Genomic DNA, 25,767 nt, shown 5'->3' with positions numbered 1-25,767 from the left:
AGGTTTCCAATGACTGTACACTTGAACACACCAGTCATTCACTGGGATCTTTGCATGCAAATAAAAAATACTGCACAGAATTGTCTATTCACATCTCTGGTTATTGAGTGCTGCCAGGAATCTGTCAGAAGAAAACAGCAGCAAACAGAGAAACACGCATTTCCAGTCCCGCCAGGTTCTTACACACAACCTTCTCCTTTTATTACAGCTCTCAGGACATGATGTCGCTGAATCAAAGAGTTCTACACTAATCCTCATCTACAGCATAGGTGCCGACTGTAAGCTGCCCAAATCTACAAGTGCTTATTTTCCAATTTGCAAGATTGCAAAATATTTTACTTTTTTTTAAACTTCAACTGTGTGAAATTAGAGGACCCGTCCAACAAAAGTGATCATAGCATATTAACAGTCAACGTCTACGGTCAACTGGTAATACTGTTAAGATTTTTTTTTTTTTCAAGTTTAGATTTTTTGGCAGAAAATAAAAAAGTGCTATACTGAGCCACCCATCAATAAACAATTGAGGATTAGTATAAAACCCAGCACAAACCAAGTCCTTGTAGGCAAAACTACAGAACCAACTCAAGCGTGAATCAAATTTTTAAGTTTAATCTTTACACGTTGATAAGATAATATTCCCATCTTAAAAAAGAATGGCATATCTGAGAAATATGCCATACATGCCTGATCGAAGGGGGTTCCCAAATTTCCCTAGAGCTCCCCCTCCGTTAATCTCTACAGAGACTGATGGCCGTGAGTCAGAACAGTAGTCACAACACCCTTGTACGCATTGGTAAAGGTCCCAGGTTTTACCCCTTCAGGATGAAAGATCACATTGGTGAGGATGGAAAGACACCAGTGCTGGGTTTAGAATCGTTCCTAAAAGTTACATGACAGGAAAAGACTTTTCGCCTTCGATATAACTGAACGTTACTAAACTTGATAGAGCATCTGGTAAGGTGGAGAGAAGACTATACACTCCCTAATGCATAGAACATTAGTAGCCGTCTGCATAGCACACAGAGGTGTGGTGGAGGATTCCTCATGCTTTCACAGATCGCACAAACAATTGAAGGATGAAATGATGGACAGTCTTTGGGTGCCCTTCCCCTTTAAACACTGAAACGTCACAAAAATTGACAATATTGAATGCTCCAGTATTGTGTCATCTATTTCTGTGTGACGGGTGTTGTGACCCATCAGTCTGCAGAAGGCATGCCGAATACAGGTCAGGGGCACACGGACAGAAGAAGGCCCCTTTGTAAGAGGAATATATGCGCCCATTGCAGTCCAATAGCTCAGCATATTGCACCATTCCACCGACCTTGGGGGGGGATAATTGGGCCCTTTTGCCTCTTGGACCCCTGTGCGGCTGCACAGGTTGTATCAATGGTAGGTCTGTCACTGATACAGAAGTAAAGCGCTTTCATTTTGGTGAAACACAGCAATGGCATTGGACAAATAAAATAAGCATTGATCTTTGTCAATTGGACAGCATTGTTAAGGGCTTGCAGGATACATTTGTCTTACGTCTGGAGATTTTCTTTAAAGGGGTTGTCCAGTATTTTATATTGATAGCCTATCCTTAGGGTAGATCAGCAATATCAGATCGGTGGGGGTGCAGCGCACAGCACCCCTGCCTATCAGCCTATCAGAAGTTCTCTGTGGTGGCAGAAGCTCAATGTGCTTTGTTACAGCTCCATTATCTATAAAGTGGCTGCAGTGGGGTACTGCACATCAGCCCCCATTCAAATGAATGGGAGTGGATCTGCAGTAGCCCACTGCTGCCACTATACAGTTGACAGCTAATCTGTGGGAATGCTGGGTGTCCCACCCCCACCAATCTGATATTTATGACCTTTAAGTATAGTCCATTAATAAAAGTACTGGGACAACCCCTACAAATACAAAATGAGAAGATAAAACAAACAAAAAAAAAAAAAAAAACAAAACAAAAAAAAAAAAAAAAAAAAACAACAGAAAATGGTTATCCCATTGGGGTATTCATAAAAACAGTAAAAATGCCGTATTTCTGCATTACTAAGTAGAGGAATTTCTCAGGAGTCCCTTTACCACTCCTTTCATTTGACACTTTTCTACTTAGAAGTCTATGAGACCACAAGATACTGCCTCATCAACGTGTACAGTTTTCAGAACTCAAAAACTGATATATATATAATATTATTATATATATATATATATCTCTATCTATCTCTCTCTATATATATATGAACCCATACAAAATCAAAGATGTGCAAAAGGGTTACAACTTAGTAGCTAGCGAAAAACTGTAGTTTATAGTTAGACCCTTGAATGATGTAATTAGAGAGGGAAGTCTGGCAGGTTTTCCAGACCTAACTTGTGTGTCACATTTAGCAGAGGAATGCCATCCTCACCTCTGCAGGAATTTCTTGAACACCCTCCTGTAGGCATATCCTGCTCGGCGCACGCGGATGTTTTCCTTCAGACCCAAATATTCTACTTGATGTTTCACCCTGTGGAAAAAAATCAGAAACATGGATTACAATAGTTTAAGAAGGTCTACGTTTCATGAACACAAAGTTTTCAGCATATCATATTAACGTGCCAAATTTTACCATGTCTATGCCAAATTCATAACACAATGCCATGTTCAGCCATGTTCAGCGGGAGACCCGAGTCACAGCAGATCTACAGGATGAACCATACAGTGCTCCATCGTATAGCTATTTTACAGAACGATAAATAGTTTTGCGCTGGTTCCAGGTACACTATTAAATTTATGCAGGGATCCCTGATGAAGGAAAACGTCATTTTTCAAAACGCATAGGAAATGTTTTTTGTCATCCTCCGTTGTGAACTAGTGTGCACCATATGATCGCGGGAGAGTCACATGACTGAAGACGTCACGCAGGTCTTACAGGTCCTGCAGTCGGTACATGCGCTGACACGTGCTCCCTCCAGTACCGCAGGACACTGATATTCAGCACTGTCACCGGCCGGGACAACGCTGCAACGCTATTTTCAAGCGACCAGGTATCCACAGCATCCCTAAGGCCTGTTTCACACTTCCGTTTTTGACCATCAGTCAAAATACGTCGTTTTTGCAAAAAAACGGATCCGCCATTTTTTTGGCGGATCCGTTTTTTTCCACATTGATTTGCATTACCGGCGGATCTTGACGGATGACCATCCGTTGGATCCGTTTTTTTGCGGATCCGTCAATTTTTTTGCGTCCGCCGAGATGCCTGGACGGACCATGCAACTTTTTTTTGCTGCAGGATCCGCATTTTTATAGTGCGCATGCCCGGAGGAATGAATTCAGGTGGAAATTTAACCCTTAAATCATTTCTGGCACACAGAAAAAGATGGATTTTTGGTTCTTACCGTAAAATCTCTTTCTTGGAGCCTTCATTGGGGGACACAGAATACCATGGGTGTATGCTGCTACTGCTAGGAGGCTGACACTATGCAAAACAAGAACATTAGCTCCTCCCCGGCAGTATACACCCACCGACAGGCACTAGGCACCTCAGTTGGTGCAAAAGCAGTAGGAGAAGCAACGGAAACTCTCTAAACATATGTACCAACCCAACAGGGGACTCAAAGACCCAACACGGTACAATTTAAACAGGGAGGGTGCTGTGTCCCCCAATGAAGGCTCCAAGAAAGAGATTTTACGGTAAGAACCAAAAATCCATCTTTCTTTATCGCCTTATTGGGGGACACAGAATACCATGGGACGTTCCAAAGCAGTCCCAAGGGCGGGAACAGCAATAAGGAACGAAAGAACAGGAAAGGCTTAGGTCGGCCGGTGCGCCACCGCCGCCTGCAGCACCTTCCTACCAACAACTGCATCAGACGAGGCCTGGGTATGAACCCTGTAGAACCTCGCAAAGGTTTGCAAGGACGACCAGGTCGCGGCCCTGCAAAGTTGCAGAGCCGAAGCCTGGTGTCGAACGGCCCACGAAGCTGCCACAGCCCGGGTGGAGCGAGCTCTCACTCCCGGAGGGGGCCGTTTTTCCTGAAGTCGGTATGCTTCCTGAATGGTAGAACGAATCCAGCGAGCAATCGTGGATTTGGATGGACGGACTGGAAGTCTCCAGGGAACGTCCGCGAGCATGTTCACCAGTTCCGCATACCAAGGCCGTCTCGGCCAGTCTGGAGCCACAAGAATTACTGGAACGCCTTCCGATTTTATCTTCTTGACCACTCTTGGGATCAAGGCAAGAGGTGGAAAAAGATAAGGGAGTTGGAACTGGGACCACGGAATTACTAGGGCATCGCAAGCGACGGCTAGATGATCCCTGGACCTGGCTACGAAGCGCGGAACTTTGTGGTTCATCCGAGATGCCATGAGGTCGACGTCCGGAGAACCCCAGCGCTTGCATATCTGATCGAAGACTGAGGGATGGAGAGACCATTCGCCTGACGCTAGGCCTTGATGACTCAGAAAGTCGGCTGCCCAGTTTTCCACCCCTGGAATGTGCACGGCAGAGATTGCTGGGACGAAACGTTCCGCCCAGCGCAGAATCCTGGCCACTTCTGACATGACTTGGTGGCTGCGCGTGCCGCCCTGATGGTTTATGTATGCCACAGCCGTGGCGTTGTCCGACTGAATGCGGATCGGCTTGCCGACGAGAAGGGGTTGCCAGCGAAGAAGGGCCAGAAAGATTGCTCTGATCTCGAGCAGATTGATAGGAAGAAGAGCTTCCTGAGGGTTCCAGTGTCCTTGAGCCGTCCTCTGATGAAAAACCGCTCCCCAACCCAGGAGGCTGGCGTCGGTGGTGATGACTTGCCACCGAAGCGGGAGGAAGGACCTCCCTTGTAGGACTGATGTAGACATCGTTCACCAAGTGAGGGATTGCCTCACTTTGAGGGGGAGAAGGATTGGCCGGTCTAAGGACCTCGTCGTCTTGTCCCAGGCTGAAAGGAGGGACAGCTGAAGAGGACGAAGGTGGAACTGTGCAAAGGGCACGGCTTCCAAGGAAGCTACCATCTTCCCCAGAATTTTCATGCAGAATCGAAGGGGAATGGGCGTTGGCCGTTTGAGGGCTCGAATCCCTTTGAACAGAGCCGCAAATTTCTCCCTCGGAAGAAACACCCAGGCCAGGTTCGTGTCGAACTCCATGCCTAAAAAGGTCAGACGCTGAGTGGGGCTGAGGACGGACTTTTCTTCGTTGACTAACCATCCGAGACGGTCGAGAGTATCCAGAGTTATCTGAAGACTTAGGAGACAGTCGTGAGGGGACGAGCCCTTGATTAAGAGATCGTCCAGATAAGAAATGATGAGAATCCCTCTGGATCGAAGGATGGCCATGACCGTCGCCATCACTTTCGTGAAAACACGGGGAGCGGAGGCTAGGCCGAAAGGGAGAGCCGTGAACTGGTAATGATCATCCTGAATCGCAAACCTGAGATATTTCTGATGTTGCAAGCAAACAGGGATGTGAAGATAGGCATCCCGTATGTCCACAGAGCAGAGGAATTCTCCGGGTTCCATTGAGGCTATCACCAATCGAAGAGACTCCATTTTGAAGTGAAGAATCTTCACGTGGCGATTGAGCAATTTGAGGTCCAGGATTGGCCGCAGGGAACCGTCTTTCTTCGGGACTACGAAGAGATTTGAGTAAAACCCTGAAAACCGTTCGTCTGAGGGAACGGGAACAATCACTCCGGCGGAAAGAAGGGAGGAGACTGCCTGAAAGAATCCTGGAATGTGGGACCGTTGTCTTGGAGGACGAGAAAGGAAAAAACGCCTGTCTGGCGGGGAAGAAAATTCGATCTTGTAACCGGATGCGATGATTTTCCTGACCCAAGCGTCGTCGACAACCGACAGCCAAGCGTCCACGAAAAAGGAAAGTCTGCCTCCCACCCTGGAAAAATTTCCAGGTGGGGGTGCCCCGTCACTTGGAGGCAAACCTACCAGAACGGGCACCTGAGGACCTGGAGTATTGTCCTCTAGATCTCCAGCGGGGAGCGGGCTTGTAAGAAGGTTTCTTCTGCTCTCGCTCCCTAGAAGCGGAAGGACGCTCTTGCTGGACAGATCTCTCTGTGGACGAGAACAGACGAAAGGGCCTAAAGGGCCGAAAACCCTTTCTATTAAAGAAGCGTCTTGGTCGAGACTGGGGGAGAGAAGTACTTTTACCCCCAGTGGCATCGGAAATTATTTGATCCAGTTTGGCCCCAAAGAGCCTAGAACCATGGAAGGGCAGATTGGTGAGCGACTTTTTTGAGGTGGTATCCGCATTCCATGACTTTAGCCAAAGAACTCGGCGTACAGCTACTATATTGCTGTTAGCCCTAGCTACACAACCGGCCGCATCTAAGGAGGCGGCTAAAAGGTATTTACCCGCGTGATTAATTTGATCTGCCAGCTCGTCCTGGGGAGCTGCCGCTAAGATGCCCCTGCGAAGAATTTTTGCCCAAGCCGAAATGACTTTAGCTACCCAGGAGGAGGCGAAAATAGGGCAGAGGGAGGCACCGGAGGCCTCAAAGATAGACTTCGCCAAAGATTCTAACTGCCTGTCCGTCGGATCCTTAAGCGATGCACCGTCTTGAAGGGACAGAACTGTCTTAGAGGCTATGCGAGAAACGGGAGGGTCCACTTCAGGGACTTTGGTCCATTTAGAAAGCAAATCAGCCTCAAATGGGTACAAAACATCCAAATACCTGCGGCCCGAAAAGCGTTGCTCAGGGTGCTCCCAATGTTTGGCTAGAGTAGTATCAAACTCGTAGTGGTTTGGAAAAGTTTTAGATGGAGGTTTTGACCGTTTAAATGGGACAGAACATTCCTGAGGAAGGAGCTTGTCCTGCTTAATCTCCAGGGTTTGGAAAATAGCTGAAAGAAGACTATCGACCATACTTCGTGTTTTAGACATGTCATCTGCTTCTGAACTAGATCCTGATTGTGGATCGTCGTCTGACCCAAGGTCGTCCACTGAAGGAGACGGACACCTGGGTGAAGCAGACGGGCCTAGCGAACTGGAAGACGAGCCCGATAGGAGACGCTTCCTGGACATCCTATTCGGCCTGTCCCTCTGAAGGTCGCGGTCAGGAGCGGACGACTCACCCTGAGAGGCGGTCGGAGCAGCGGTGGCTGAAGATAGCTGAGGCAAACGTTCTAGGACCTGGACCAGGGACTGAGAGACTTTGGTCAGATCGGATACCGACTGAGACATGGCTACGGCCCATTCTGGGAGAGGAGAAGTGCCCCCATCACGGGGATCTGTGTGCTCCTGAGAGGCCGACATAGCTGAAGGACTGCAGGACGGGCAGAAAGGAGATGGCTGACCCGAAGCCCACTTCCTTTTACAGCGCGCACAGGCGTAATGAGTAGCGGTGATGTCCAGTTACCCACCAATGTGCCTTTTGGGGATGCTGCGGGCTGGAGGGATCGTTCAGGCACCTACCTGAAGTCCCTGAAGAGGATGACCACAGGGGCCTCTCACTAGGGTAGTGGCCGCTGTCCTCTGTACCCGCTTTTTGTAGAAGACGGCATTAACCTCTTGATGGCGAGGGGAATCTTGCGATCGCCGTCTTCCTCTCAGCCCTGTCCCGAGAGAGGGGTGAGGAGGGGGATTTTGGCAAGGACCAGCCACCTGTCCGCATCCCATAGCACCCAGAGGTGATATGGGACAAAGTCCTGCCAGCGCACTGAGAGTTGCGATGTGGGATCACCACACTGCTCGCTCAGCCGCCTGATATGGGAAAGCAGAGTGAATTTTCACCCTGTTTCCCGACTTGAATCTGCAAAATAAAAGACAAGAGAATTAAAAAGTTCACACTAGAACACCTAAAGAAAGAAAAGGTTAATTGCGGATCTGGGAAGATCCCGGTCCACCTCATACAGACACTAAGCACAAACTGAGGTGCCTAGTGCCTGTCGGTGGGTGTATACTGCCGGGGAGGAGCTAATGTTCTTGTTTTGCATAGTGTCAGCCTCCTAGCAGTAGCAGCATACACCCATGGTATTCTGTGTCCCCCAATAAGGCGATAAAGAAAATTCTCTCCCCCTCCCGGGCAGTGGTTCCTTTAAAATTCTTCATTCATCGGATCCGTCAAAAAAACGGATCCGGTGGCATCCGTTCACATCAGTTCGCAACGGATCCGCTTTCCGCCATTTTGGCGGATTTTAACTGACACCAAAAAACTGAAGTGTGAAACAGGCCTAACCGGGACAATCTTCTATTCCTGAATTTTTCATTGCAAGGATTTCAACACAACAAGCAACTCTACAGGACCTTCATTACACAGCGCAATAAGGTAACGGAACTTTACATTGACTAGAGTAATCAGTTAAAACTATATAACAGGACATCATTTGGGCATAATTTAATAGTGTACCTGGAACCAGCGCAAAACTGTTTATTTTGATCACATAAATTGGTCTTGTTGGTATAGACCCTTGTTTTTGCTGCGGTTTTCAGGAAGGTTATATGTGACACTAATTTTACCTTTTTTATTTTACAGAATGATTTAGGAAATTTGGTCTAGAAACTTATATTTCTAAATCACAGCAGCCAAAACAAGGGACCTTTAAACCCACTAATTTTAGATAAGCAACTTAATGACCCCAGCCAGGGATATTCAAATAATGCATTAATCCACCCTGATAAAGATGTCCTTGTTCAAGGTGTTAGAGGGAAGCACTTGGCAGTTTATTCTTTGTACAGTTTTCAGTCCAACTGTGGCATATTGCACAATGAATGATAAGATGTAAGCTGTTAATAACTATATAAATGAATGGCTACATACCTGCTCTCCTCCCAGTCCCGAGGTTTCTTGGTTTCATTAGGCTTGATGCAGCGGATATAGTGTGGGGTACACTTCATCAAAGTGTTCACCAGGTCATTGGCTTGTTTCTTTAATAAAATAAAAATTATGAGCAAAATACTGCACGGATAATGATTCACTTACTCTTGCTCTGCCCATGATGTAACTTTTTTTTTTAATAAGTCTAGCGACAGTAATCATCATAGGCACCAACAGAAAGCAGCCCAAAGCGATGAGAAACTCATTTGTTAATGGTTTCCTACAATCTGTTCAGCTGTGTGCAAAAATCAAAATGTGAAATCTGCCACTACATTGAGATCCTACTCATATAAACTTACCTTGATTTTACTGCTTGCCGTTGTCGGACGACCCTTCTTTTCGGCTTGAAGATTTTCCGGAAATAAAGCTTTTATGAAAGGCCTGAAAAAGGTTAAAAAAAAAAAAAAAAAAAAATTAACTACATATTTGTTCATTTTATATAAGAACAAAGATCTTAGAACAGAAAACCTATTGTGTACAATTAATTAATCCCTATACCTAGTGGTGAAGGGGGGTTAAATTAGCATAGGATCCTCCCATAATTACAAATACAAACCACCAAGAAAAAGGAGCAATAGAATTCCAAATAAAATATCAAAATATTTTTTTTAATATATTACAGCAAAATAATTTACATCACATGAAAAAGACAAGACAGTGGATAGTTAAACAGGTGTAAAAGAGCACAAAGATAATATTAGAACTACATTCCAAGTAAAAGTTATGTATCAAAAGAGCAAAGAGTGCCCGACACTCCCTGTAGTAATGGGGTGTGTACCACTTAGGGGAGCAAAAAACGCAAGTCAAAAAAACTACATCTAGTTTTTACCCTTCCTATCCAGAGGCCAAGCGCTCCCAGCCCCAACGCGCGTATCTTTGTGCTCTTTTAAAGTAATACATACCTTATTACTCTGGTGAGTGCTATATATTCCTTGTCTCTTTTGGTATACAATTGTGGTATATGGTTCGGTACGGTTATCTATAGGTGGGAGTTATTGCTGCATATTTGCACTGGCACTTTATACGACTTGCTGCTGCTACTTTTGGCTCTCCCACTCCATTTAATTTGTCTTTTGAGACTGTCCGCTTTACATATGTTTATGAACTATTCACTGTCTAGGGTCTTTCATCTGATTTATTAATATATTACAGAAAAATTTTCAGCAAATATTTTGATACATTTTATTTGGGATTCTATGGCTCCTTTTTCTTGGTTGTTTGTATATGTTCATTCTATATGTCCAACTTGTTGTTTTGCAATTAAAAAGGGTTGTCAGGTCTGAAACTGTAAGTCTGGAGTCACTATGACTGCAGACTTGCAATTCCTCAAAATGTGCACACTGCAAAATGTGAAGGATCTCTGGTGTCTGCGTCGGGACAGGCGGCCACAGAAGAGCAAGAAAAAAAGATCATGCCCATATATAAAGGAGCACCTCAATTGTATATATAAAGAATAATGACACTATTAGACAATATTACAAAAAGCAAAAAAAGCACAGCATATTAAAAACATTTAAAATACAAATAGGACTTACAATGAGTCATGCCTTATTATAGAAGCAATGACTTATCTGGTTCTTTGGGAGATTAGTAGGTGTGATAAGTACATAAAGCCACTGTCAAAGGTATTGCACATCATAAATATAATACATATCAGCATCAGATAATACTTCAGTGGCTATAAAGTGCATATGAGAAATACCATGTGGGCCCAGACTCCACAGAAAAAAAAAAAAAGCGTATGAGAAGAGTAATTTAACCTGTTGAATGCAGGTCTCAGCAATGGCAAAAGGTAAAAATACCAATAGCGCACAGATTTTATAGAAGAGGACAAAAAAAAACCTTAAATGGCTATGAAGTGCATAACGATAGTACCATATGGGCCCAGAGAAACAAAAAAGCACGCGAGAAGAAAGTAATGAGCCTGTTAAATACAGGTCCCTCAACATAGCCTAAAGGGCCTGTCACACTAAGAGATATCGCTAGCAATATCGCTATAACTAGTGACGTTATAGCGATATTGCTAGCGATATCTCTGTGTCTGATACTTACCAGCGACCGGCTCCCCCGCTGCTTATCGCTGATCGCGCGAGAACGTTCAGGACTGTTTCTCGTCGTCAGCTTCCTGTGGCGCTTCCTGCTGTGAGGACGAGCGACGCGTGGAGCCGGGCGGGAGGACGCAGGATCGCCTGGTGTGACAGGTAAGTAGCGATCCCCGTCCCCAGCGATGTCGCTAGTGAGATCTGCCTATGTGGCAGCTCACTAGCGACCACTTAGCGATGTACCAGCGATCCTGACCGCGTCATATCGCTGGTCGGGATCGCTGGTACATCGCTAAGTGTGACAGTACCTTAAGAGAAACTAGTAGCACACAATTTTAGCGAAGATAACAAACCCATCCCTGGGCTGAAGTATGATCACACACCAGAGTGAGTGTGGATCCTAAAGTCTGAGCCAGGGCCCTGGCAGTAGGGAGAAAGATGGTGTGGGATAGGTTCCCACACGTATCGCCACAATTGTGGCTCCCTCAGGGAAAAAGATAGGAAAAGCGGTCACGTGACTGCAGGTACATGATATGCATACTCCTGGCTACATCCTAAGTAGACCGTTTCTGGCCTCGCTTCACACACTTGCATTAAGCGATGCCACACCCATCTAGTCGGAGTATGGTATGCATATCACATACTTGCAGTCACATGACCGATATTCCGGGTGCCAGAGAATCCTCAGAGCATCCTATGTGAGGATTCATAAGTCTTCAGTCACAGAGTGACTGCAGACTTGTAGTTTTAGACCAGACGACCTCTTTAATTGCAAATTCACTGGTGGAAGTCTTGGTAGCGAGAGCCACACAGATTGTGATCAATCAAAAAAGATCAAAAAATGCCCCGAGCGGTGTGCACACACATATTCTACTGCATCTGTGCCTGCTCTATGTGTGCTCTTCAATTTCCAGAGCTGTACACTTGCAGGGGCGTTTGAGCAAATCGAGGGATGAAGGGGGCGGTAGGTTCTCACAACACAGATCCCCCACTAATCAACTTGTAATTAATAAATTATATATTATAATATATATATATATATATATATATATATATATATATATATATATATATATATATATATATATATATATATATACACACACAGTATTTATACACACATATATATATATATATATATATATATATATATATATACACACACACACACATACATACACACACACATACATACACACTGTATATATATATCTATCAGTAAACGTTTACTCTTTAATTAGCATTCATAAAGTGTAAAAGGTACCACTGTACCCTTCAATAACGGTCTGCTGATCATGCCATTCCTTCCAAACCCCATACACATGCACACTCCATTGATCAAGCATGTGCTGCAAATATCAGATGTCAAACAAGGGTAGAGGGGGGAATAACTGGGCAGAAAAGTATCGGTTGAATTGGAGAGAGGTTCAAGAATGTCAGATGGGAGGTGGGAGATGACCACATAACTATGCAAAATATCCGAAATCCTGTCCTCAGAAACACACGACTGAATGCTGTACTAGCAGAGCACTGACAAAGTGATTCCAGATATTATTAGCAGGATATTTGCAATAAATATGTAAGACAGCATTGGAGCCAGTCAGATATTTCACGAACAAATACATTTTCTTGGCGCTGTCCACCGGCTGACTGAACCGTCAGGAAGGCCGAACCATGGCAAATTTCATCTGCACACAGACATAAATAACAGCTGGGCACTGTCATCAAAGATTAGCTTGTGGGAGAATCTGAGGTCCTGTACAGCTTTTACCGAGTATTCCTTTCATTTCTGGCACTCCTTTGTCAAAACATGCAGTCTTTTTTTTTTTTTTTAAGACTTTGTTGGGAAAATAACCTCTCAGACTATTTGTCGACCACAATTTCTATTTTTCTCTTGATTGTGGTTTTATGTACAATCCAGAAGGAAAGAACCGGTCGTGCAATGGAAGCCTAAATGTCAACAACTCACTTGGTGAACAGCAAGACTTCTTTGGTACAAATTAAAAAAAAAAAAAGGATAGTCAAAAGGTATGATGAATAGTAGGTTTTGCAAGAAAACGTTAAGGTGTTTCAGTAAGGATTAAGATGGTGCTTTAACCCTTAAAAGGGATTGTCCACTACTAGGACAACCCTTTCTTGATCTAAATGTTTGGCTCCAATAAAATAAAATCCTATACTCCTCTCCCGTGCCGACTAATGGTCCCGGGTCTCTCGTGCGGTTGTTGTGACATGTGACCGCGGCGCCCAATCAGCGCTGGGGTCACTGTTCCCGCCTTCACACGAATTGAACATGAAGTCCGGGGTGGGGCTGATCTCAGACTTAATGTTCAATTCGACAGAAGAAGGTAACAGTGATGCCAGCGCTGATTGGGCACCAGGCTCATATGTCATAAAAACGCACAAGAGTATCGACACCAAGGGAACACAACCGGCACGGGAGGAGTGTATAAGATTTTTTATTTTAATCACGACCTAGCATGGGGCATGAGAGTTGTTCAAGTAGTGGACAACTTCTTTAAAATGGGTATTCCCATGTCCAAGATCCTATCCCAATATGTAGGTGTAAGATTAGCAAACACCTCCAATTAAACATATAGTATAGTATTCGCTATGTCTTTCCTCATGTGCAGGTATTGCAGGACTTTCGGTATCCATGGTTACGACCACTCCCAACGAGAAACTCACTATATAAGTGGTTGTAAGGTCCTGCAATACCTGCACATGAGGAAAGACACAGCGAATCAGAAAAACTATACATTTCAAATTGAAGGTATTTGCAAATATTACACCTTCTACATAATGGGATAGGATATTCGACATGGTAATACTTTAAAGGATAGAACAATTTGTCATTTTTTGCACTTTTATTTTCCCCTTCTTGCAAGTGCCATAGCCTATATTTTCTCACTACAAAAAAAAAACAAAACACTGCAATCATATGGCTTTGTAAGTGTTCTTTTGAGTAACAAAGTAGATTTAGAAGGTTTACTGGAAAATGGGAAAAATTGGGAAAAATTTCCATGTCAAGTGAAATTGTGGGGGGGGGGGGGGGGGGAAAAAAAAAAAAACCACACTATTCCACAATCGTTTTTAGGGTTTTGTTTCTCAGGAGTTGATTCTACAGAGTACATAAAAAAAAAAAATAAAAAAAAAAATAATACCTGGAAATGCAATTGCCCAGGTCTGTACAATTACAAAATGTGCATTTTTTCTACAATTATTTACAGTGGTGAAAACAAATCAGAAATTCGTAAAGAAAAAAAAAAAATTAGCTTGAGTTGCCATTTGCCTAAACAGCAACATTTTTCAATTTTTGTTTGATGGAGCTGTATGAGGGCTTGTTTTTTGCCGATGTTTTTTTGGGGTATATACACACACACAATGCTTTGAATGCTTCTTACTGCATTTTTTGTTGTGTTGCAGCAAACAAAAACCTGCTTTTCCCTTTACAGTTTTTCAGATTGGGTTAGTTGTCTAATTTAGCTTGATTAGACTTATGCACTTGTTGATACCAAACGTGTATGTATTTTTACATTTCTTTATTGTCAACTGTTGAAAGAGGGGAGCGATTTGAATATTTTTTTTTTTTTTTTTTTTTTTTTAACCTTCTACTTTGTTAATTCGGGGCCTTGAACCTTTGATAGCTATATAGTAGAAGCAATCAGAAGAACATCCAGGCTTCATCGCTGATCTCTTAAATGCCACGGTCAGCAGTTGACAAGAGGCATTTTAAGAGGCGAAGAGCAGCATTTCCCACCGCTACGAAGGTCACCAGAGGTCATATAAAGTAGTGCCCAAGAAAAAAAAAACAAAACAAAAAAACAAAAACAGTGAAAGCATGAAACCTGTGAGCCATAACATTATATTACAGGAGTTGATAGGATTCTACTTTTAACTATATAATATCAGTCTAACATTTGCTGTGATTTATTGTAGCAATTAAAGGGAATATGGAGCAAAGCCAAGATATGCAACAAATTGTTTATAGAACTCCCCTGAACAGCTAGCCTACAATTATTATTAAAGGGAACATGTCAACAGGAAGTTTCCCATTGATTCAGGTAAATATATATTTTTTAAAATGTTAAATTTCTTTTACAAATTTTCCATAACACAATGTACATTTAAAAAGAAAGTCTTGCAATGTTCATGCCAGCCTCTAAGTTTTATACTAGAGACTCACTGGTTCTGTACAGAAGACTTAAACAATCTCATCATCACAGACAAGATTACAATGACCGGTAACCTCTACATAGAGCAGATAATACGGGATCAATCATCCACAATTGGCGATTGTCACAGCTCACCTCGACCCTCATAATGGCATTTTCCTTGATAGGCTCATGTTCATATTAGAAACCCAGAAGGCTTCTATAGAAGAAAAAAAAAAAAAAAAAAAGAAGGATTGGGTCTGACTCCATTTAGTGCCACTAATGTCCATATGGAGGCAAGTCTTACATTACTGACCCCAGTGTGAAGAGTAGAAGTTTTTCTATTTCATTAATAGAGATGGAGCTATGAAAATAAAACTTTTTTTTTTTAATACATTTAATATAAAATCCCAATTTAAAAACACTCCATTTTCTCATGCCCCTCACTATAATGAAAAGCTCTCAGGATAGTCAGAAGAATCTACAAGTGATGAATGGGACACGAATTTGATGACAAAATATGGGGGCTATGTTAGGGGGGAGATCTGAATACTTACAACTGGCTGCTCTGCATTAGCTCAATGAGGTCAGTAAATAGCACGTCCCGATTCCGCTCACAGAATCCATCCATGTCATAAGACACCTGAAAAATATAGAGACGTGAGGGACCCAATACTTTACCCAGCTGCTTTTTCTGACATTCTAAATCATAGTACGCGTTTGAGACTATTGAGGAAAGAGTTAATATCACAACCCATTTTATTTTTCAAATTGCCTACAGTTTATTACCAATTATGGTTCATTGCTCCCGATTCCGTACGGCACAAGAGGATGCAGGTGGAAAACAGGAGTAAGACACTATTGTTATGCAGGAAGAGCAGTAAACAAGGAACCTTCACTGGTTTCCTAACATTGTATGATGGACAATCACTTTACTCCCCAAAATAATGTAGAAGCCAATACTGGGGTGACAAAAATGGCAGAGGTCATGCAGTATGACAATATAAGGAAATGTGCTAGTTTGTCACTGCAGTAGCTTTCAGTCCATACAACAATTTTACAACTCGTCATGCACAGTAGACATCCACGTACCCTGAGGTCTCAGGAACCAACCCCTCTAAAGACTGCAACCACACAGCCATATTTTCAATCGACGTGCTGTCCATAAAAGTGACCTCACATTGACAACCTTTGGATATAATGTGGCAGGGAGTCGGCTGTCAGTCAACATGACGTCGGCAGTGACACCACGTCAGCAGGACAGAGTGCAGAAGAAGGAACTGCTCTGTCAACGTGACAAAGGAAGTAAAAGAATCACCACCAGGAGCGGTCCACGATTGCTCTGAGCCAGGAGAGATTGTAACAGGGCAGAGCAGGAAGGTAGTTGGCATCTACCTTCTCATAAAAAAAAAAAAAAAAAAAAAAAAAAAAAAAAGTTTAAAAAGATATTCCCATCTCTAAGATCCTATCCCAATGTAGGTTAATAATATTAGCAAAGACCTCCAATTAGAAATGTAGTACAGTTTTTCTGATTCACTGTGTCTTTCATCATGCGCAGGCATTGCAGGACCTTAGGTATCCATGGCTATGGCTACTGATATAGTGATAGTTAACTGGCTGCTAGTGGTCGCAACCTTGGATACCTAAGGTCCTGCAATGCCTGCACATGACGAAAGACACAGTGAATCAGAAAAACTGTACTACATTTCTAATTGGAGGTCTTTGCTAATATTATCACACTTACTACATATTGGGATAGGATCTTAAAAAGGTATTCCCATCTTCAAGTCTCAAATAACCCCTTTAACGGTTGATATATTAAAATGAACGGTATACAAATGAAAATCAGACGCGATTTTTGATAAGGTTTTATGAAATTAGCTGAACAATTTCTCGGCTTGTGAGATGTAGTTTTATGCATGGCTATCAGATATTTCAGTATCACATCAAGTATATGCCAGGCAAATCCACTTCCACGCGTGTTCCTCGGCCACTTGTGAATGTTCACACAATATCCTAGTGTTGTATTTCTGTTCCGGCTCTAATTCCATTTACCGATCGCTTTGATACTTCTTATTTCCACCCAAGTCCTTGCTGCAGATAAAACTAAATCTGCTTTCCAGTTTTTACTGTGTTAACCACAACACGATTATAAAAAGGCGCGGGCCGAGCGAAGTGTGAGCGTCTGTCAGCACATTCTTAGGCAATTAAACAAAATGCACACACACACAGGGAGTAGTACACAAACATCAGACCCCTCTGAAAAGTCTGGCATCAGGAGCACGGAATGAAGACTTTGCGGAATATCTGACCTACACAGACGACTTTACACAGATTCATTCTGGATTAAATTAATTTGTGTTCAACAGAATTAGCTTTATGATAAGTCACTTGTCCATCTAGTTTCATGGGGAAACACAAGCTGTAATACACGGTCATATATACATAGGCAGGGAAATGAAATACACCTAAGTAACGCTATATCTAAATAAGGCCGAACATATCTTTTCTTTCCGTTATGTAACCAGAATATTAAAAATGTTGAATATTTCCATTTTCACAGTGTCAGCATGAGGGCCTACCGATTGTTATTTATGACATTTTCGATGTCTCTCTTGTGGGCTTTGCTGTGTAAACTGTGATAGGGTCAGCTGCGGACAGGGAATTAATGAAGGCTTTATTGTACTGCCGACGGCCTTGCTACACAGTATAGTAGCAACATATACTATATACACAGAAAAGGATTTGTATGCCTTTCCCCTGACACCTCCTAGTCTAAGGCAAGGGCTGAAACCCATCAATTTATGGAGACTTCAAAAAGGTCCATTGACAATTCATTGACCATTAACACCTTAATGACCACTGTATCATGTTCTTATAGCAGCTGTTTAAAGATTTCAACAGGCGCAATAGGTAATATTGCAGCTCTTTAGAAGGAGATTACAGCCCTATGTGTGGTTCAATCCCAATTCCTAGACTATCACGAAGAGACTTGGCCATCAGGCATGGATTAAAGACAATGCCCTCATGAATAGCAATAACTAACTAATGTTTCTGAAACTCACCTGTGTATTGGCACTGCTCTATTCTAATGGAGTGTCATCAATGGCATAGCATGGGCTGACAGCGCAAGGGGCAAGGCAAGTATTGCTCCCCCCGACGAGAATGCCCCCCAAGTGAGCCCTTAAAACAAATGCCACCAAAAGTAGACCCATTAGAAATAATTTCCAAAAAGTAATGTCAATATTGTGGCACCCATCACAAAAAAAAAAAAAAAAAAAAAAAGGGAAACAATTATACGCAGCTAATACGAACAACTGACTGCGCCTTCATCCCTGCACACAGATCGGACTGGCACAGGCAGCATATTGCAGTGAATAACATTGCACCACCAGCGCTGGGAAGCTGAAGTCTTGTAGCCTGCAGTCTACAGGGCTGAGAATGGTGGGTCTGGCAGCCTAGAACTCCCTGCTCTACCACAGAAACCAACTGTATTGGAGTCATGTTGACACAAACCCCACAAAGTGGTGCTTGCATGGAGATTCCGGGTACCTGGCCAGAAGTCTGGGGAATAAGCACAGAACCAGATCTTCAGCATTCCTTGAAGAAGGAAAGTGCAAGATGTCCATTATAGATATCAAAGTTCTACCTTACATGTTGAGCCTTATACTATGCATGACACTTCAGGTTTACCAAACCAGCTTTTCCACAGAACATCTGGGATTACCAGTGTAACTTGTCTCTCAATACTACTGATGCTCCACGGGAAATCACATTGCTGCTAATAAGTCGCCACATTCCTGAAATTTCTCATGTATTACAGTCACCTTGTTATGCCAACCTGATAAGCGACTTTTGCCTTTGCCAACCTACCTTTCCAGCATAGTGATGAATAATAAAACCCTGATTCCAGCTGTTAAAATGTTCATGAGTCCCCACCGCCATCTGGAGCTTCTGTAAGAGAGTCTGGTCTGCCCCTTCTCCCACGGCGTGCATGGTGGCACATACATCATCCAATATACTCATCACACCTGGTGGATTCTGAAGAAGCCAACAAGCACATACAGTAAACACATTAGGAAAAGTCACCATTCTTATGTGGAGCACAAGATGCATTAGTGACCCAAAAGTCGGGACTGGAACAGGCTGGAAGATATCCTGTTATACATATTCAGCAGCATCCTATATAGAGACCTGATCATTACACTCACATAATTGGGCCATGTGTAGACATGGAATATCTGATTAGAATCCGTAACAAAGTACAGTACGTGTGAATGGGCTTTTGAAAACTATTTACAAGAAGCAGAACCTGTACTCCTTTAGTTATGAACTCTCATTGTATTTAAGCAGACATTCAAAATGCATGAGGAAAAAAATGCAGAAGTCACACCCGTACCGTGACACAATGTTTGGACTATTGACATTTTTATCTGTCATACAATTAAAGACACTGAAGTAAGGCTTTCTTCACATCTGCATTCTGCAATTTTTGTTTTTCTGTTCCTATGATGGAGCAGAACACCACAAATTAAGAAGTACCAGATGGACACTAATGGTACCCAACAGACATAGATCCAGCCCAAAACGCGGTGCTAAGAAAAACGTTCTGAGACAGATCTATTCCTGCATTTATCTGCAATGATCACCAATGTGTAAGTAAGCATCCATGTGTCTGCCCTCTCCCTTTAAAGATAAAACATCTTAGCACGTAATAAGTATTCAATAAGGATAGAATTACTACTATATCTATACAAAATTCCATTTTTACATGTATTACAAATTGGAACTTGGTACATAATAAAGTCTATTACACAAGAGTGGTCATATAACGTCCAAAAAGACTCACATCAGTCTTTTGATGAACAGTGCCAGAAAGAACCCACTGACTCGAACAGAATGTCACTAAATGACGCAACACAGCATGTTCTGCTATTTTGTCCAGTATTTTTGGCTGGATTCAAGACATGAGATCGGAAAGAAGCCTCAAACGCCGATGTGTCCAAGGTAATTCTGTTCCACATTTCCTGCTTACACCAACCAAACATTGACCCATTGATACCTCCAGCTGTAATTTCTTATGTCAATGTGGATACTGCCTTACACTAGTCAGGTAAAGTGACCGATACTCAGCAATGTATGGGATGGCACTAATTAGGCCATAAATTTCAAAGCTATGTATAATACTCTTTGCTGAAATTTAGGGAAGAAAATTGTAGGTCTTACTAAAGAGTACAGAGGCTTCCCCCCTTTAAAGAGAAACTTATTGGCATATGAAATTTGTATTACTTTTTAGAGGTGTTAATGTTAGAGTTAAAAAGCAAATGTATTTTTAGATGAGTAACACACATTGGAGACTAGCACCAGTCCAATATAAGAATTGGAGTTAAATAATGTGGCTTCTGCATCCAATAAGGATCAGCTTGCTGCGGTTTCTGTCTTTGTGATTCCATAATAAAGCAAGTTGATTATTGGATACAGAGGCCACATTCCTTTACTTGAATTTTGCTTGGGGAAAAAAAAGTGATCATCTCACATTTTGCTTTCATGCATCTACACATTATTGCAGCTGGAGAGGTCTCAACACCACCACTGTCAATATATGAGCATTGCCATACAAATTGTATAAAGACCAGATTAACCTAATAAAATAAAACTCATGTCAGGGTTGACAAGAAAAAAAAAAAAAAAAAAATTCTTACACTTACCACTTTATTCTCAATGAGGTCACACACTATTTTATTGTTAAAATACTCTATAGGGGTCCAGCGGATTCCTTCCTGAACATATTCCTCCTGTAAGTCCAACGACAAGCAACTATAAGTAATGGTATCATAGCAAGCTAAAATTCATGCAAGATCACAATTGTGAGGGAAAGGACCACTCACATTATAGTGCTTCATATTCACCTTGTGAGTGCCTAAAGCATGTCGTAGTCAATAAGAAGTTTATGTAATACTTTTGGGACTCGAGCTAAACTAACACCGCTTTCTTCACCGACCCCAAAAAGTACACTCTTAAATTATCAAATTCAAACAGATGCAAAAAATTTAGCCTAAAGATGTTGCCATTAAAGTATTCCCCATCTCTCCAAGATATAATAAATCATAAATAATAGCAAATATCTCCAATAAGAAATGTAATATATAGTTCTTCCAATTCGCTATGTCACTTACTCCATGTGCAGGCATAGGTATCCTGGTTACGACCACTCAGTGACAGTTAGTGGTCATAATGATAGATATCTAAGCTACTGTAATACCCTGCATATGAGCTAAGTGACATAGCGAATTGGAAGAATACTACATTTCTTATTGGAGGTATTTGCCATTATACCTACTACATTTTAGGATAGGATCTTGGAGACGGGAATACCCCCTTAATCCTCATAGCTATATGAATTGTAAGTATAACCAGACATTTACTGACCTGTTCTGCTTTGAGAGTCAGCTCAATAAATATTTGCTGTAACTTTTCATTAACAAAATTGATGCAGAACTGCTCAAATCCATTTTTCTGAAAAGAAACAGATACAGATTATATAATGTACAGATTGAAGAAACAAATGCCAATTTAATCACGGTCCTTTAACTTACCTGGAAAATCTCAAAGCCATAAATATCAAGCACACCAATATTATATTCTTCATGATCCTTCTGCATAGCTTTATTAATGGACTGAAAAAAAGAAAATAAATATTCTTCAGTAAATTACTGTGTGTAGGCTAATGGCATATATGGTACTGAGCAAAAGGTCAGAGACCATCAATTTTGCCTGTGTAATTATGAGAACATTCAAAAACCCTATAGAATATCAATGCTTTTAACTTTTGCTGAAACTAAAATCTCATCCCAAGAACTGGAGACTCAAAAAATATTTAGAATGTTCAAGAGTTTAGTCTCTCAATAAACCTGGTTCCACATCAAGACAAAACATTGGGGTTGAAGAAATAACCAGTCACGGTCAAGTTTATGCAAGTAGAATAAGGTTAGTAGCATCCAGGCTTACACCTGTATATAAGGCCATACTTACATCCACCAGAAAATCAAACAGACGAGAATGCAGTGCTTTCGCTAAAGCATCTCTGGTATAGCAGGCTTGCTCCACGTTCAGGGTCACATTGATTGATTCAGACTTGCCACCCCACTTGCTGTCCATCTGTCGGCTTGTTAATTTCTCTTTTAAACGACTTTCATTTATTCCAAGAAGAAATGTAGGGAATGCTAAAACTGCAAATACATGAAGCTATTACCATGTATAGCAAACTGGTTCATAAGCCATAGATTGGTTTTCTTGATAAAAAAGTTGTTTAAGGCTGTGTGCACACGTAGCGATTTTTAAGCGTTTTTGCCGCGATTTTCGGCGCGAAAACGCTTAAAAATCGTGTACAGAACGCCCCCCATGCACTCCTATGGCATTCCGCACATGCTGTGCTAATGCTGCGCTTTTTTCCGTGGTGGAATCGCATCGCGGAAAAAATCGCAGCATGCTCATTCTTTGTGCGGAATCGCAAAGAATTGCCGTGATTCCGCACCCATAGGAATGCATGAGAATCGCTTACTTCCCGCATGTGGCTATGCCCACCATGCGGGAAGTTAAGCGTCTCATGTGCGGTTGGTACCCACGGTGTGGAGGAGAGGAGACTGTCCTCCAGGCCCTGGGTACCATACCCCTGTAAAAAAAAAAAAAAAAAGAAAAATCAGGGTATATTTACCTTCCGGCGTCCCGCGATGCATTCCCGGCCTAAGCGTTCCCAGTAATGCCTTGCGGCAAGGTCCTGTGATGACGTAGTCTCGCGTGACTAGCGGTCTCGCAAGATCGCTATAGCAACGCGAGACTACCTCATCACAGGTCTCGCAAGGCATTACTGGGAACGCTGAGGCCCGGGAATGCAGCGCGGGACGCCGGAAGGTAAATATACACCGATTTTTTTATTTTTTTTAGCATTTTAACATCCTATCTTTTACTATTGATGCCGCATAGGCGGCCTCAATAGTAAAAACCTGGTCACACTTGTCAAACACTATGTTTGACGAGTGTGACCAACCAATCACTTTCCAAGCGATGCTTCAAATCGCTTGGAAAGTGCTTGAATATCGCACGCGAAAATCACGGCAAAATCGCGATCATAATCGCGGTAAAATCGCGATGAAATCGCGCTGAAAAAAACGCGCGATTTCTGGGAAGGAGTCCGGTTTTTAGTAAGCGTTTTAAAAAGCTACGTGTGCACATAGCCTCAGAATGATGGTCCCATTAGAAAAACCCATGCTCATATATACAGTGGGGGAAAAAAATATATTTTATATGCCGATTTTGCAAGTTTTCCCACCTACACAGAATGGAGATGTCTAATTTTTATCGTAGTTACACTTCACCTGTGAAAGACAATCTAAAAATAAAAACAGAAAATCACATTATATGATTTTTACTTAATTTGATTTTATTGCATGAAATAAGTATTTGATTACTTACCAACCAGCAAGAATTCTGCCTCACTGACCTGTTAATTTTTCTTTAAGAAGCCTCCTACTCTCCACTCATTACCTGTATTAATTGCACCTAGTTGAACTCGTTACCTGTATAAAAGACACCTGTCTACACTCAACACTCCTAACCTCTCCACCATGATAAAGATCAAAGAGCTGCCTAAGGACACCAAGGACAAAATTGTAGACCTGCACAAGGCTGAGATGGGCAACATGACAATAGGCAAGCATTTTGGTGAGAAGGCAACAAATGTTGGCTTAATTATTAGAAAATGGAAGACACACTAGAGGACTGTCAATCTTCCTTGATCTGGGGCTCCATGCAAGATCTTGCCTTGTGGGGCAAGGATGATTCTGAGAAAGGTCAGGAATCAGCCCAGAACTACATGGGAGGACCTGGTCAATTACCTAAAGAGAGCTGGGACCAGAGTCTCAAACATTACCGTTCGTAACATACTACTCCATTCTTGACAAAAAATGTGCATGGCATGCAAAGTCCCCCTGCTCATGCCAGCACATATCCAGAAGTTTGTCAATGACCATCTGGATGATCCAGATGAGGCATGGGAGAATAGAGAATGTCATGAGGTCAGATGAGACCAAAATAGAACTTTTTGTATCAACACCACTCACCACGTTTGGAGGAAGAAGGATGAGTACAACCCCCAAAACACTGTCCTAACTGAAGCATGGTGTGTGAATCATCATACTTTGGGCATGCTTTTCTGCAAAGGGGACAGGACAACTGCACCTAATGAAGGGAAGATGGATGGGATCATGTATCGTGGGATTTTGGCCAACAACTTCCCTCCCTCAATAAAAGCACTGAAGATTGGTCTTCCAGCATTATAATGACCTGAAGACACACAGCCAGGGCATCTAAGGAGTGGCGCCGTAAGAAGCACTTCAAGGTCCTAACCAGTCTCAAGACTTGAACCCAATAAGAAACGTTTTGGAGGGAGCTGAAATTCAATGTTACCCAGTGACAACCCAGAAACCTGAAAGATCTGGAGAAGATCTATATGGAGTAGTGAGTCAAAATACCAGATGCAATGTGTGCAAACTTGATCAAGATCTACTGGTAACTTCTGACCTCTAATTGCAAACAAAGGTTTCTGTACGAAATATTAAGTTCTGCTTTTTCTATTTTACCAAATACTTATTTCATGCAATAAAATGCAAATTATGTAAAAATCATACAATGATTCTCTGGATTTTTCAGATTTTGTCTCACAGTTGAAGTGTACCTACGATAAAAATTACAGACCTCTCCATACTTTGTGGGGGGGGGGGGGGGGGGGGGACTTGCAAAATACACTTCCCCCACTGTATTAAGGAATACAGATATCAAAGAGGGGTTTTCATCAGATAGGAGCCCCCTTTATAAGCCAGAGCTATTTAAGGGTCCAGCTACACATAGCGACGCTCCAGCGATCCCAACAACGATCCGACCTGGTAAGGATCGCTGGTACATCACTACATGGTCGCTAGTAAGCTGTAAAACAGGCAGATCTTCTCAATGATGCAGCAACAATACAGCAATCCATATAACGACCTCGGCGGTCATTGGGACCTTGTCACACGGCAGCTATTCTGACTTAGACCTTGATAGGCCTGCTTCAGCGTTGCCTTTTCCACGCCCCTCTGCTCAGATTGGTGGCCACCACTTCGCGATCACTACGCGGTTTGCTTCAGCGTCCCTGTCTGAGTCGCTAGTGCGCTTTTTATTCGTGGATCCAGTGTCACTGACACGGGGACATGCGATTAAATGTCATGATTGCATATAATTGATAGCTGACCTATAAAAGGAAATGCTACAAAGATCCTAATTTGAGACCAATCGGAGCTGAGGGGGGCATTGAAAAGACAAAGCAAAATCATGTCTGCGTCCCTTAGTTCTGAGTTGCCAACGAGGTCGCTCGTCGTTATGGCGTTAAACACAGTGATGCATGCTGGCCAGCAGGACACCAGCGATAAAAAAAAAAAAAAAAAAAATGGCCTAGGACATTTGAGCATGATCAGCGATATCGCAGGGAGGGTGGGGGGGGGGGCGGTCTCCGCTATGTGTCACACGTGGCGAGGTCGCTGTTGCGTCACAAAACCTGTGACGTTTCAGCGATCTCGCTAAGAATCTCGCTATGTGTGAAGTACCCTTTATAGTTGTGGACTCAGCCAGTTCATATATTACGTGTGACAGTCATTCATTTGTCTACGGCTGGCATTTAAGTTTTCAAAAGCTGTACTTTACTATTTCTCCCCCCCCCCCCCCCCCAAGGTATGTCTTGGAGAAGCAAT

The 25,767-nt window shown here is 42.5% G+C and overlaps 1 protein-coding gene across 2 annotated transcripts in view; it reads right to left on the bottom strand.

The window, feature by feature from the left end:
- MYO1E (myosin IE) overlaps positions 1-25,767 on the bottom strand; it is a 274,229-nt gene that overhangs the window by 75,294 nt on the left and 173,168 nt on the right. For both annotated transcript variants that reach the window (XM_073586955.1, XM_073586956.1), the window contains 9 exons: positions 22,019-22,215; positions 21,583-21,663; positions 21,416-21,502; positions 20,695-20,781; positions 18,860-19,027; positions 15,544-15,629; positions 9,093-9,174; positions 8,737-8,843; positions 2,397-2,495 (listed from right to left, as the gene is read on the bottom strand). In XM_073586955.1, coding sequence (XP_073443056.1) covers positions 2,397-2,495; positions 8,737-8,843; positions 9,093-9,174; positions 15,544-15,629; positions 18,860-19,027; positions 20,695-20,781; positions 21,416-21,502; positions 21,583-21,663; positions 22,019-22,215 — 994 coding nt within the window. The remainder of the gene's footprint in view (positions 1-2,396; positions 2,496-8,736; positions 8,844-9,092; positions 9,175-15,543; positions 15,630-18,859; positions 19,028-20,694; positions 20,782-21,415; positions 21,503-21,582; positions 21,664-22,018; positions 22,216-25,767) is intronic.

The sequence above is a fragment of the Dendrobates tinctorius genome, unplaced genomic scaffold, assembly GCF_039654945.1.
Source record: "Dendrobates tinctorius isolate UK_male_01 unplaced genomic scaffold, ASM3965494v1 ptg000097l, whole genome shotgun sequence".
Taxonomy (NCBI): domain Eukaryota; kingdom Metazoa; phylum Chordata; class Amphibia; order Anura; family Dendrobatidae; genus Dendrobates; species Dendrobates tinctorius.
Note: the sequence above shows the minus strand (reverse complement) of the source record. Positions and strands in the feature narration are given on the sequence as shown.